This window comes from Aulostomus chinensis, chromosome 12 (assembly GCF_037954235.1).
Source record: "Aulostomus chinensis isolate RoL2024-O1b breed Wild chromosome 12, RoL_Achi_v1.0, whole genome shotgun sequence".
NCBI lineage: Eukaryota > Metazoa > Chordata > Actinopteri > Syngnathiformes > Aulostomidae > Aulostomus > Aulostomus chinensis.
This window is the reverse complement of record NC_141331.1, coordinates 16721185-16735409: the sequence shown is the minus strand read 5'-3', so window position 1 is coordinate 16735409 and position 14225 is coordinate 16721185. Positions and strand designations below refer to the sequence as shown.

The 14225-nt window shown below is 42.7% G+C and overlaps 1 protein-coding gene across 1 annotated transcript in view; it reads right to left on the bottom strand.

The window, feature by feature from the left end:
- The window catches only part of LOC147252279 (uncharacterized), a 37496-nt gene that overhangs the window by 13168 nt on the left and 10103 nt on the right, over positions 1–14225 (bottom strand). Inside the window, exons 12-23 of the mRNA XM_086221136.1 lie at positions 11492–11782; positions 10357–10626; positions 9497–9601; positions 9272–9328; positions 9005–9130; positions 8581–8616; positions 8412–8498; positions 7291–7527; positions 6188–6743; positions 4577–4713; positions 1297–1587; positions 162–431 (exon numbers count right to left, since the gene is read on the bottom strand). Coding sequence (XP_086077262.1) covers positions 162–431; positions 1297–1587; positions 4577–4713; positions 6188–6743; positions 7291–7527; positions 8412–8498; positions 8581–8616; positions 9005–9130; positions 9272–9328; positions 9497–9601; positions 10357–10626; positions 11492–11782 — 2463 coding nt within the window. The remainder of the gene's footprint in view (positions 1–161; positions 432–1296; positions 1588–4576; positions 4714–6187; positions 6744–7290; positions 7528–8411; positions 8499–8580; positions 8617–9004; positions 9131–9271; positions 9329–9496; positions 9602–10356; positions 10627–11491; positions 11783–14225) is intronic.

The following is a 14225-nucleotide window of genomic DNA, read 5'->3' as shown; positions in this document are numbered from 1 at the left end:
TGTTATGTAAATGTTTTTAATTCAGATTGATTAACACTAGATCGTATCGGCAGTTGGCCAAAATTTATAAAATACTTGCAAAAAAAGTACACTTTTCAGCGAAAATTAGTTTCTTGAAAAGAAAACTTCTATGGTCGAGTAGATCAAATACCAGCTCTTACCAGGATAACAGTCCTTAGCGTTGAATGTAGCGTCTCCTCTGCTCAGGGGGTTGCTCACTTCACAGCTGTACTCTTCCTCCTCATGCTGCCCTCCCAGAGATATTGTTAAATTTGGCCCAGGCTGCTCGACTTCACCTGAGCGCCACATGAACTTTAAGAATTGAGGGTGTTTGGACTCTGCAGAACACACAAGTGTTGCCTGGACTCCCGACGTGTTACCGCGACCATTGTTGTTCATCTCACAGGCAATGGAGGGCTGGGGGACTTTGTCTATGCAGGCACATGAATGGAAATAAACATGTTTAGGCCAACCTAAAGAAATACAATACTGTGCTAAATGACATGGATCGATGCCCTAACATTCACCATATGAACCCATCAGCCATAACCTCATGACCACTGTCAGGTGAAGGGAACAACACTGCTGTCTCATTCCAGCGGCACCTGTCAAGAGGGGGATTTACAGTGTCTGGCAGAAAGTGAACATTTTTCCTTAAAGTTGGTGGGTTGCAAGCAGGAAATATGGCTGAGCGTCTGGATCAGAGCCACTCTGGCAAGGCTCCAGTTCTGATGTCTCGATGAACGGGTCACAGCGTATCCTTAACTTTGGGTATCAAGGACTGCTCTTGGTCTGCAGTGATTACTACCAACAAAAAAGCATCCCAAGGAATGATCGGTGGTGAACTGGTGACAAGGATACGGGTGACCAAGGCTTGTTGGTGTATGTGGGGAGGGAAAGACAAGCCTATGCTGTGCCCTCCCACAGATGAGCTACTACACCGATTCCCTAGATGTTGACCAAAAAGAACATCTTTAAGAAGTGCTGGACAAATAAGTTCGATCCATGGAGCCCCTAACTTGCAATGTGCAGGACTGAAAGGATCTGCTGCTCAGGGCTTGGTACCAGATACCACAGCAAACCTGCAGGTCTGGTGGAGTCCAGAATTAGGCAGGTGGTCATCATGTGAGAGCTGACGGTGTTAAAAGGTAGTGGTATAAGTAGAACAACATGCTAATTCTACAAAAAGAAGAACTTGATCACAAACAGGATTACATTTCAATGCAAATAGCAAATATGAGCAAACCCGTTACTTCAGAAAATGTGTTTTATATTGAACGTATGGAAGTAACTTACCTATAACCTCCAAATGATGACTTGAACGATGTAACCTCTTGTTCATGAACGCCTCCAACTCGTACTCTCCTCTGTCTTCATATCTGAGGTCTACGATCTTGAGTTCTGCAGAGGTCCAGTCCAGAGTGACCCTGTTTTCAAACCAGCCGTATACTTCTTCTTCTCTGCCATTAAAATCCACCACTTTGTTGCCATTATGTTTCCAGAGAAGCTCATCGGGTTGTCCAGAGATGGTCGGCACCATGATGATCTCCTGCCCTCTGAGAGCATATTTTGGAATCTGTCCAGCAGCTGGGAGTGAGAGGTGTGGATATTTTAGGTTACGACACGTGAATAAACTTTGAAGGGACTGGTAAACAAGTTAAGAGCTCAAAAGTCAACTTCATATGATGTTTAGTATCATGAGATCAGTGTTTAATGTTTGGTGAATCTGTGTTGGCAAGAAGAAAACGTAGGATCATTGTGTTGTTGGCAGCAGTGATGGTGTACCGGGGGGGGGGGGGGGGTTTACCTTCAGAACTGAGTTGCTGCTGGATTATTGGAGGTTTCCAGGTGTTGGAAGTCAACATCAGAGATGTCAGATCAACTCTTTACTCTAGCCTTTACCAACCTGTGTAGTTCCTGTAAGTTTACACATTGTGGCCTTGTTGTAATTGTAATTTTATGTTCAAATATAATCTTGTGAAATGCGTTATGGGTTTTATTTTCTTAATATTCTCTTTTAATGTGGTTCTTATGTTAATTATAATGTTTTTTTTCTCATTGGTTCAAGGAACATTCCCATATGAAGGAAAGCTGATTATCATTAATATTACTCCTCTCAGTAGTACACTTCTGTCCTTCCTCCACAAGAATGTAGTAGTACTCTTGTACTGAAGGGTTGTTTTTGCAGTAACCCAGCAGTAGGAGGGGTGCAGCTCACAGGTTTAATCCCAATCTGCTTCTTTATCCATGTTTTATGGTCTAATTTGCCACCTGCCTTCAGGTTTAAAAATGATCATTTCTAAAAACACATCTACTCTTGTCGTTACACTCTGAACTATTGTACCCTTCTCCTCTTGTCACATGTTTCTATCTAGACACAAATACAGTTGTGGCTGAAAATATTGGCACCCTTGCATTTCTTTTTTTCAAAAATCACAACATTTCTTCCAGAAACTTGGGAAATGAAAACATAATTTGGCATCAACGTGCGTAAGTCTTTGTTTCGCAGAGGAACAAAACAAAAAAACTGGCATAAATACTGAATCCTCGCTCATTTCACACAGAAATATGAAAATGGCCTGGACAATATTATTGACACCCTTCTAGATTTGCAAAAAATAAATAGAAATTTCAAGCAGGTGATTCACCTGTAACAGGTGACTGCAATCTAGTAATCAGTCATCCAACCAGTTTAAACGGAGCAACACCCTCATTCTGCTGTTTTGTGTCACTGCATGACCCACACTGAGCATTGACAAAAGAAAAAAAAAGCCGAGAATTGTCTGAGGAGGTCAGAGAGAAGATTGTAGCCAAGCATGGACAATCTCAAGGCTACAAGTCCATCTCCAGAGACCTTGGTGTTCCTGTGTCCACTGTGCGCAATGTTAAGAAGTTTAAGGCGCATGGTACTGTAGCCAACCTCCCTGGAAGAGGCTGCAAGAGTATTACTGACCAGAGATTGCAGTGAAGGATTGTTCGACTGGTGGCAGAAGAACCTCGGACAACTGCAAGACAGATTCAAGCTGATCTTCGAACACAGGGTACAACTGTTGCAGCGCGCACCATCCGTCGTCAGCTCAATGAAAGAGGCCTCCATGGTAGGAGACCCAGAAAGACCCCACTACTGAAAGGAAGACACAAGAAAGCCCGGCTGGAGTTCGCCAAAGCACACCTGAACGAGCCAAAAACATTCTGGGAAAAAGTCCTGAGGACAGATGAGACCAAATTAGAGCTTTTTGGTAGATCACATGAACTCCATATTTACAGGGGGGGAAAATGAAGCCTTCAAAGAAAAGAACACCCTCCCAACAGTCAAGCGTGGGGGAGGTTCACGAATGTTTTGGGGTTGTTTTGTGCTTGCATGTGTGTGTGGCATTATGAAATCAGGTGATTACCAAGGTATTTTGGAGCGAAATGTTTCTCAAGAGTGTCGTGAAGCTGGGTCTCCATCGCAAGTCATCCAGCAGGACAACGATCCAAAACACACATCGAAAAGCACCCAGGAATCCAGAAAACGCTGGATTGTTCTAAAGTGGCCAGCAATGAGTCCAGATCTAAATCCCACTGAACATCTGTGGAGGGATCTGAAAACGGCAGTTGGAAGAAGACACCCTTCTAATCTGGGTCAACTGGAGCGGTTAGCAAAAGAAGAATGAGCCAAATTGCCAGTGTAGAGGTGCAGGCATCTCATTGAAACCTACAGGAAGCGGTTGACAGCAGTTATTGTCTCCAAAGGCTGTTCTACCAAATATTAAATTTAGGGTGTCAATCATTTTGACACAGCAATTTCTGTTCAATCGATTATTTATAGTGTTGAAATGTTAAGTTTGGATTTAAAAAACAACGCTTCTGTGCTATTATCAGTTAAATAAAGAATTTTGGAGACCAATTACTTTTGTCAATTTCAATTTATTTTACAGACAGTTGAGCTGTTGGGTTGTTATGTGCAAGGGTGCCAATATTTCCAGCCACAACTGTATGTCTCTCCAGTTATTTGAAATCTTTGTCCTGCCTCCTGTCCTCTCTTCAACTGACAGCAGAGGTGAACCTGATATTCTCGAGCTCCACTGAATCATTACGAGCCTTGTGTTACAATTTGTAATCATTAGGCCTCAGATTGTCGCTGTTTAATGACCAATTTCACGTCATCATCCATCCATTTTCTACCTCTTGTCCTGTGAAGGGTCGCGGGGGGCTGGAGCCTATCCCAGCAGCCTTCGGACGAGAGGCGGGGTTCACCCTGGACAGGTGAAGCGTCCGCGACGGCGCTCACCACTGCACCGCGTTAATGACGTCATTAAAAAATTCATTTGTTGAACTTCACTATTTTATTTTAAACATTAAAATAACTGAGAAAATCCACTGCAGATGGCCACGAATGAAAACACTTTGTTTACAAGACCTCTGATTTAAGGAGTGGCAAGTACACCTCCTCCTGCTGCTGCTGCTCCTACTAGACATCAAACTCCTCAAATATTTAACATGTCTCTGTATGAACTTGGTCTGGCGGAGTATAATAAACACTCAGACAGCAAAAAGCAAGAGTTAAATAGTGCGTAACAACCAGAGAATTTACCAAGACCGAAGTTGCAGATAAAAAAGATCAGGATACGTGAATGAGCCATGGCCGTGAATCTCTCGTCTCCAGGCACGGACGAGAGTCCACACGTACACTCATGTATTTGGTCTCTTCTCCTCCAGCAGGTTCCGACAGATTAAAACCTCAACTCCACTGTACATTTCAGGGTAGGCAGTAGATGTGTTTAGCACGGGCGACTCTTACGGTGAAAGTGAAAGTATCAGTGTCTGGCCTGAGGCCATGAAACCTGAGCTTTCTTGGCGTTTCAGAAACGGGGTTTTCAGAATAAAAGTGCAAACTTGACCAGAGGGTTTTAGGATTAAGCACAAAACTTCAAGATAAACTACCTGAAAAAGTGTCACAAAGGTTATAATGAATACACACAATAGAGAATACCTGTAATAAATATTACACACAGCACCCATTTAGTAGAAATAAAGCAAATATAAAAATTGGTGAGTCTCTTTTTTATTAAGTACAAAAGATGACATTTGTCAACAGAATCATCCTTTTGATCTTCTTAAACTTGTTCATGGCTTTTACATTTATATCATCAGACAGTGCAGCGTCATTTTTCAGCTCCTCCTGAACCCAAGTTCAATATGTGACCATTCTCGTCCAGCCCGTGTTTTTTTGTGCTAAGAAAAATTCATTTAACTGACAACTACAGTTAATTTCTATTCTGCTCCTTTTTATTGTGACGTGGGTCAAACGTCATGATTTGATGTTCATATAATTCTTTCTGTTGATACTGTAGAATGTTCCTAATCCAATCCAAGGTCACGTCGAGAGCGATTCGTGCAGTTAAAAGTTAAGTAAGTTAATTAAAGCTTGATGTCATCAAATCAAAAGCTGGGTAGCGTTACACCCATGTTAGTCATAATTGCTTAATTCATGAAATCATATACCAGCATCATCACTGGACACATTTTTGAAATACTTTAAAATATCCAAACTAAAAACAAACACACAAAAAACAGCCACCCAAGCACAATAAAAAAAAAAAATTGAAAAGCAAAATAAAAGTCAAAAAGATTCCACAGCTTCTGTATGGTCGTTGTTATTTTCAGAATCTGTTGACTTCCAGACACAAGGACTCCCTCTGGTGTAGCAGCATTTATGAGCACGGGGAGCTTCCTCTAGTTCAACTGTGTCTACTTGGTAGATATGATAGGAAAGGGTGCGTCCGAAAGCTTCGGTCATTCGCTTGAGAAAACAAATTCGCTTCTGTTCTTGTGAAATAAGCCGATCAAGTTGTTGATTCAGAGTCAGGTGTCTGTTTCTTTCTTTAAGTAGATAAAATAGGCTTCGGTTCATAGTGTGTGCTGTTTGTGAACTTGGCTCCTTTGTTTTTGGTTGATTTCTTTATTTTATCAGAACATTCATCCCTCCATGTGAATTTCCCAGAAGTGGAACCTCAACGACTCATCTTCCTCTAGACAGCGTTACCCTGGAAGTCCCCGAAGCTCCTTGTCATTCCGTCTTACATGTAACTTCCTCTGTTGGCGGCTGCTCTTCTACATTCACCACGTCGCTTGAGCAGAATTCCTTCTTTCATTCAGTCCTTTCACATGAAAGCTAATCAACAGCTTCACCTTTCAGACTCACCTTGACTGGCTCGTCACTCTGGACACTGTTTGTCTCCTCACCGTCACTTCGTCGTCCTCCTCCTCAGCGCTGTTGCCTGGTTGCTCGTCAGACACACCGGAGTCATCCTCGCCTTCACCTTCTGGATCTGGACCTCCATGAGCAGCGTCTGGAGAACCTTGAGAGGTCCTTGTGTTACCGTTGTCAGCTTTTCTCAGTGTGCTGGTCTGAGAGTCCTGGGTGGCAGCTGGGGACTGAACATCTTCCTCCTCCGTAACTTGCTGGTCACCTTCCCCGTCAGATACTTCTTCATCTGCAGAAACTGCTGAGCTCCTCTCTTGCTGGTTATCGTCTCTCTCCCGGGATTCCAACGGTTGAGTTTTTTGTGGCTCTTTCTGCTCGGGAGAGTTCGGGGATGATGGGAGCTCATCATCTCCTGGTGAATGGGATTCTCTGACAGTTTCCCCTGTTGCTCTATCAGAGACCTGCTGTGACTCAAGGTCAACAGCAGCAGGAGTGACATCGCTTGTAGGAGAAGACTTTGCTCCCTCATCTTCATCCTCCACTTCCTCTGAGCCTGAAACAGTAAAAAATATAAGACACTGTGAATCAGAACAGGAACATGTAGTTAAATATTTGCGAAGCTGTTAAATGTTAATGTGAGGCTTTTCTTTTCAAAAATCAGTTTTGGGTCCATTTCTACAGCCAGTCATGGACTACACCGAAATGAGCAATCGAATCATGTAAACACACTTTTTCTTGAAACCGGTTGAGTTTCTCTTTCCTCTTTGAGCCAAGAAACACTGAAATTATTTTTCTAAAGAAACTGCATTCATAATTTCTGCAGCTCCCTTGGTACTCTGATGTAAAGTAGAGCTATGAAGCAACTGCAATCTACAATGTGTGTTACCTGCAAAGCGGCACGTTACTCTGACCGCTGGCAAACTTTGATCCTAAAAATGTCAAAAAAGTTTTGGGATGTTTTAAGCTTTTAATGGAGTTTTTGAGTGAAGGTAAGAATAACTTGGAAGTGCTTGATAGAATCCCCCAAACTAGCCAGAACCTGCACGGATCTGGACCTCCATGAGCAGCGTCTGGAGAACCTTGAGAGGTCCTTGTGTTACCGTTGTCAGCTTTTCTCAGTGTGCTGGTCTGAGAGTCCTGGGTGGCAGCTGGGGACTGAACATCTTCCTCCTCCGTAACTTGCTGGTCACCTTCCCCGTCAGATACTTCTTCATCTGCAGAAACTGCTGAGCTCCTCTCTTGCTGGTTATCGTCTCTCTCCCGGGATTCCAACGGTTGAGTTTTTTGTGGCTCTTTCTGCTCAGGAGAGTTCGGGGATGGTGGGAGCTCATCATCTCCTGGTGAGACAATCAATACAATTAAACCACAGATACTTTCAAGGAAAATACTTGAACCCAATTTTAACTCACAATAGGTTTTGTCTTTCTTGTAATGTTTTCTGTCAGACCGCTATGTTTTCATGTCCATTCACATTACACAGTGCGTGCACCTATCATCCATCCAAGCCTAACTCAGCTGCTGCTGCTGCTGCGAAGGTAAAATCAGAGATTTAAATACTCTGCTAATGAGGCTACAAGCAGGAGCTACCAGGCGAACAAGTGTGGAGCAGGGGGAGAATATTTGAGCAGTGCTGTTGAAACCAAGGCTGCACGGTGGTGCAGTGGTCAGCACTGTCGCCTCACAGCAAGGTTCAAGGTTCGAGCCCCAGCTCCAGCACGAGATCTTTCTGTGTGAGTCTGCATGTTCTCCCTGTTCCTGCGTGGGTTCTCTCCAGGTACTCTGGCTCCCACTCCAACCGAGTTGATGCATGTTGAAACCAAAGTCGACAACAGCTGTGACTCAAGTCATCTTCAGTTGGATTGGAACAGAGGAAGAGCCGAGGAGAGCTGAAGTTCTCAACAGTGAACCCATGACAGCAGCCCACCTCAGACAACAACTTTTAACCAAACGCGCATCCCTGAAGGATGAACCGCTGGAAAAACTCAAGTTTCAAGAATCCATTCATAGTTTTAAGTGACATCACCAAAAATGTCACTTTTTCTCTGGTACTATTATCTCTGTCCAAACAGTACTTGAAGATATCAGTTAAGAGTTTGAGTAATTTACCACGCGTGTCAGGGATATTACAAATAAAATGGTTCATTAATTCAAGAAAAAACAAAACAAAACATGAAGTTAATATGAAAAGTTGCAGGTGTTCTTCAGCAAAACAAAACCTTACCTGTTGCTCTTTTATTCAGGGAAAATGTTTCAGATGAAGTCTGTTTGGAGTGAATCTCAAAATTCTGTCGATGTTTGTTGACAATTCCTGCAAAGAGACCACAGTCACAGACTGCAATATCCTTCCACTCTCAGAACTGCTCTGTTATCAACATTTGTGTTCATTCAACCTTTTTGTCGAATGTCTCCTAGATCCATTTCTTTTGCTGTTAACAGAAAAACAATCAAGTCAAATTTTGATTCAAAAGGATTTCTCACATTTTTCCCTGACTTTTAAATACATTTCCTCACTTCACTCTGCAGTCTACAGTATACGGTAGAACTGATGTACAAAAACACAGTACAATACAGGAACCGAAAGAGGGGATCAAAGATAAAAGGTGAGTATTTTATTTTATTCTATATACGACCAAACAAAAACCAAAATATAAATCACATCTTATGTCCAAGATGCTGCCTTTTTTTCTTTAGCCAATCAGCTGTAAACCTCTGTCAGTGCTACTGTTGCGGCACATATTCAGAGTGAAAGTTGAGCAGTAACCTGTTGTCAGCTAAAACAGGAAAACACACCAAATCACAATGAGTGTCCTTCACCTGTTCGTTTGCTGTCAGGGTCACGAGACTCCACCTCAGAGTCCCTTTGGATCAGAGGCTGAAGCTGCTGCTTGGATGCAAGTGTGGCTGCACTGTGAAGGAGACGCATCTCTTGATCACTGGACCCTGAAACACATGACAGAAACATGAAAGAAACACTAGAGAGAATGAAAGAGATCAAAGACTTAAGAGAAAAGTGGCATGAGCGTTCACTCTGGGAAAACACGAAACTGGTTACTTGCAGCTGAGACACCTTCCAGTTCCTACCTCCACTTGGAGTTGGTGACGCTCCTTCTAAATTACCCTTCTTTGCCTTGTGACAAGCTGGAAGGATGGAAGAGGAAGACATAAGACATGAACTCTTACTGATGATTTACAAGGAACATCTCTTTGTGTACCAGCTTGGTTTACTTAGTTATGGAAAAATATCTTCTAATTTCAAACTGTAATAATTTGAGTCATTGGTTGTAACATCATTTGTTTTAACTGCACCTTTGAGTCTTGTGCGGAACACGTAAGCCAGGACCGCGAGTAAGAAACACATCGCACTGATGATTACGACCACAACCAGGAGAGCGACTGTTCCAGAACTGAAGCCTGCACAGACACACAACAGTCAATCATTCATCAAAGTCCATGCACCGTATGTGTGTTCATTGTTACACTCAGTTTTTCATTGCAGTGTCGATTCACGGACGTAAACACCAGCCTTCACTCTTAAATTACAATCACTGGGCAACAGAATTTACTTTGTTCCAATCACACCGTTCTGAAGGCTCTACGGATCCATTTTTTTGTTGTTCCTGATCATGTGGAGCAGGAGAGCTGCAGCTAAACACCAGTTTCATCAAGGAGTAATCCATCCACAATTTTTTAGGAATTAGCAGATGATGATGGTTTCATCAAAAGCATGTCAAGAAACTGGAGTCTGGATTCAGCAAATGTTTTTCTTGAATAAAGGTACAAAGTAATTGATTTTCCAAATATTGTCAATGTATCCTCTTTCGATTGACTAGTCGCTTCATTGTTGCAGTGCTACAAAATGGCTGCGTATTTGCCTGTTCATGATGTCGTTGTTTGTGCTGTCAATCAATTTATTACATCAGGAGCTATAAATGTGCAGAATGTTTTTTTTTCTGTATTCGCGTCCCTGAAATGTACCGAATATTTTTCCATGTTCTTTGCTCTTTTTGTTATGTAAATGTTTTTAATTCAGATTGATTAACACTAGATCGTATCGGCAGTTGGCCAAAATTTATAAAATACTTGCAAAAAAAGTACACTTTTCAGCGAAAATTAGTTTCTTGAAAAGAAAACTTCTATGGTCGAGTAGATCAAATACCAGCTCTTACCAGGATAACAGTCCTTAGCGTTGAATGTTGCGTCTCCTCTGCTCAGGGGGTTGCTCACTTCACAGCTGTACTCTTCCTCCTCATGCTGCCCTCCCAGAGATATTGTTAAATTTGGCCCAGGCTGCTCGACTCCACCTGAGCGCCACATGAACTTTAAGAATTGAGGGTGTTTGGACTCTGCAGAACACACAAGTGTTGCCTGGACTCCCGACGTGTTACCGCGACCATTGTTGTTCATCTCACAGGCAATGGAGGGCTGGGGGACTTTGTCTATGCAGGCACATGAATGGAAATAAACATGTTTAGGCCAACCTAAAGAAATACAATACTGTGCTAAATGACATGGATCGATGCCCTAACATTCACCATATGAACCCATCAGCCATAACCTCATGACCACTGTCAGGTGAAGGGAACAACACTGCTGTCTCATTCCAGCGGCACCTGTCAAGAGGGGGATTTACAGTGTCTGGCAGAAAGTGAACATTTTTCCTTAAAGTTGGTGGGTTGCAAGCAGGAAATATGGCTGAGCGTCTGGATCAGAGCCACTCTGGCAAGGCTCCAGTTCTGATGTCTCGATGAACGGGTCACAGCGTATCCTTAACTTTGGGTATCAAGGACTGCTCTTGGTCTGCAGTGATTACTACCAACAAAAAAGCATCCCAAGGAATGATCGGTGGTGAACTGGTGACAAGGATACGGGTGACCAAGGCTTGTTGGTGTATGTGGGGAGGGAAAGACAAGCCTATGCTGTGCCCTCCCACAGATGAGCTACTACACCGATTCCCTAGATGTTGACCAAAAAGAACATCTTTAAGAAGTGCTGGACAAATAAGTTCGATCCATGGAGGCCCTAACTTGCAATGTGCAGGACTGAAAGGATCTGCTGCTCAGGGCTTGGTACCAGATACCACAGCAAACCTGCAGGTCTGGTGGAGTCCAGAATTAGGCAGGTGGTCATCATGTGAGAGCTGACGGTGTTAAAAGGTAGTGGTATAAGTAGAACAACATGCTAATTCTACAAAAAGAAGAACTTGATCACAAACAGGATTACATTTCAATGCAAATAGCAAATATGAGCAAACCCGTTACTTCAGAAAATGTGTTTTATATTGAACGTATGGAAGTAACTTACCTATAACCTCCAAATGATGACTTGAACGATGTAACCTCTTGTTCATGAACGCCTCCAACTCGTACTCTCCTCTGTCTTCATATCTGAGGTCTACGATCTTGAGTTCTGCAGAGGTCCAGTCCAGAGTGACCCTGTTTTCAAACGAGCCGTATACTTCTTCTTCTCTGCCATTAAAATCCACCACTTTGTTGCCATTATGTTTCCAGAGAAGCTCATCGGGTTGTCCAGAGATGGTCGGCACCATGATGATCTCCTGCCCTCTGAGAGCATATTTTGGAATCTGTCCAGCAGCTGGGAGTGAGAGGTGTGGATATTTTAGGTTACGACACGTGAATAAACTTTGAAGGGACTGGTAAACAAGTTAAGAGCTCAAAATTCTACTTCATATGATGTTTAGTATCATGAGATCAGTGTTTAATGTTTGGTGAATCTGTGTTGGCAAGAAGAAAACGTAGGATCATTGTGTTGTTGGCAGCAGTGATGGTGTACCGGGGGGGGGAGGGGGGGGGGGTTTACCTTCAGAACTGAGTTGCTGCTGGATTATTGGAGGTTTCCAGGTGTTGGAAGTCAACATCAGAGATGTCAGATCAACTCTTTACTCTAGCCTTTACCAACCTGTGTAGTGCCTGTAAGTTTACACATTGTGGCCTTGTTGTAATTGTAATTTTATGTTCAAATATAATCTTGTGAAATGCGTTATGGGTTTTATTTTCTTAACATTCTCTTTTAATGTGGTTCTTATGTTAATTATAATGTTTTTTTTCTCATTGGGTCAGGGAACATTCCCATATGAAGGAAAGCTGATTATCATTAATATTACTCCTCTTAGTAGTACACTTCTGTCCTTCCTCCACAAGAATGTAGTAGTACTCTTGTACTGAAGGGTTGTTTTTGCAGTAACCCAGCAGTAGGAGGGGTGCAGCTCACAGGTTTAATCCCAATCTGCTTCTTTATCCATGTTTTATGGTCTAATTTGCCACCTGCCTTCAGGTTTAAAAATGATCATTTCTAAAAACACATCTACTCTTGTCGTTACACTCTGAACTATTGTACCCTTCTCCTCTTGTAACATGTTTCTATCTAGACACAAATACAGTTGTGGCTGAAAATATTGGCACCCTTGCATTTCTTTTTTTCAAAAATCACAACATTTCTTCCAGAAACTTGGGAAATGAAAACATAATTTGGCATCAACGTGCGTAAGTCTTTGTTTCGCAGAGGAACAAAACAAAAAAACTGGCATAAATACTGAATCCTCGCTCATTTCACACAGAAATATGAAAATGGCCTGGACAATATTATTGACACCCTTCTAGATTTGCAAAAAATAAATAGAAATTTCAAGCAGGTGATTCACCTGTAACAGGTGACTGCAATCTAGTAATCAGTCATCCAACCAGTTTAAACGGAGCAACACCCTCATTCTGCTGTTTTGTGTCACTGCATGACCCACACTGAGCATTGACAAAAGAAAAAAAAGCCGAGAATTGTCTGAGGAGGTCAGAGAGAAGATTGTAGCCAAGCATGGACAATCTCAAGGCTACAAGTCCATCTCCAGAGACCTTGGTGTTCCTGTGTCCACTGTGCGCAATGTTAAGAAGTTTAAGGCGCATGGTACTGTAGCCAACCTCCCTGGAAGAGGCTGCAAGAGTATTACTGACCAGAGATTGCAGCGAAGGATTGTTCGACTGGTGGCAGAAGAACCTCGGACAACTGCAAGACAGATTCAAGCTGATCTTCGAACACAGGGTACAACTGTTGCAGCGCGCACCATCCGTCGTCAGCTCAATGAAAGAGGCCTCCATGGTAGGAGACCCAGAAAGACCCCACTACTGAAAGGAAGACACAAGAAAGCCCGGCTGGAGTTCGCCAAAGCACACCTGAACGAGCCAAAAACATTCTGGGAAAAAGTCCTGAGGACAGATGAGACCAAATTAGAGCTTTTTGGTAGATCACATGAACTCCATATTTACAGGGGGGGAAAATGAAGCCTTCAAAGAAAAGAACGCCCTCCCAACAGTCAAGCGTGGGGGAGGTTCACGAATGTTTTGGGGTTGTTTTGTGCTTGCATGTGTGTGTGGCATTATGAAATCAGGTGATTACCAAGGTATTTTGGAGCGAAATGTTTCTCAAGAGTGTCGTGAAGCTGGGTCTCCATCGCAAGTCATCCAGCAGGACAACGATCCAAAACACACATCGAAAAGCACCCAGGAATCCAGAAAACGCTGGATTGTTCTAAAGTGGCCAGCAATGAGTCCAGATCTAAATCCCACTGAACATCTGTGGAGGGATCTGAAAACGGCAGTTGGAAGAAGACACCCTTCTAATCTGGGTCAACTGGAGCGGTTAGCAAAAGAAGAATGAGCCAAATTGCCAGTGTAGAGGTGCAGGCATCTCATTGAAACCTACAGGAAGCGGTTGACAGCAGTTATTGTCTCCAAAGGCTGTTCTACCAAATATTAAATTTAGGGTGTCAATCATTTTGACACAGCAATTTCTGTTCAATCGATTATTTATAGTGTTGAAATGTTAAGTTTGGATTTAAAAAACAACGCTTCTGTGCTATTATCAGTTAAATAAAGAATTTTGGAGACCAATTACTTTTGTCAATTTCAATTTATTTTACAGACAGTTGAGCTGTTGGGTTGTTATGTGCAAGGGTGCCAACATTTCCAGCCACAACTGTATGTCTCTCCAGTTATTTGAAATCTTTGTCCTGCCTCCTGTCCTCTCG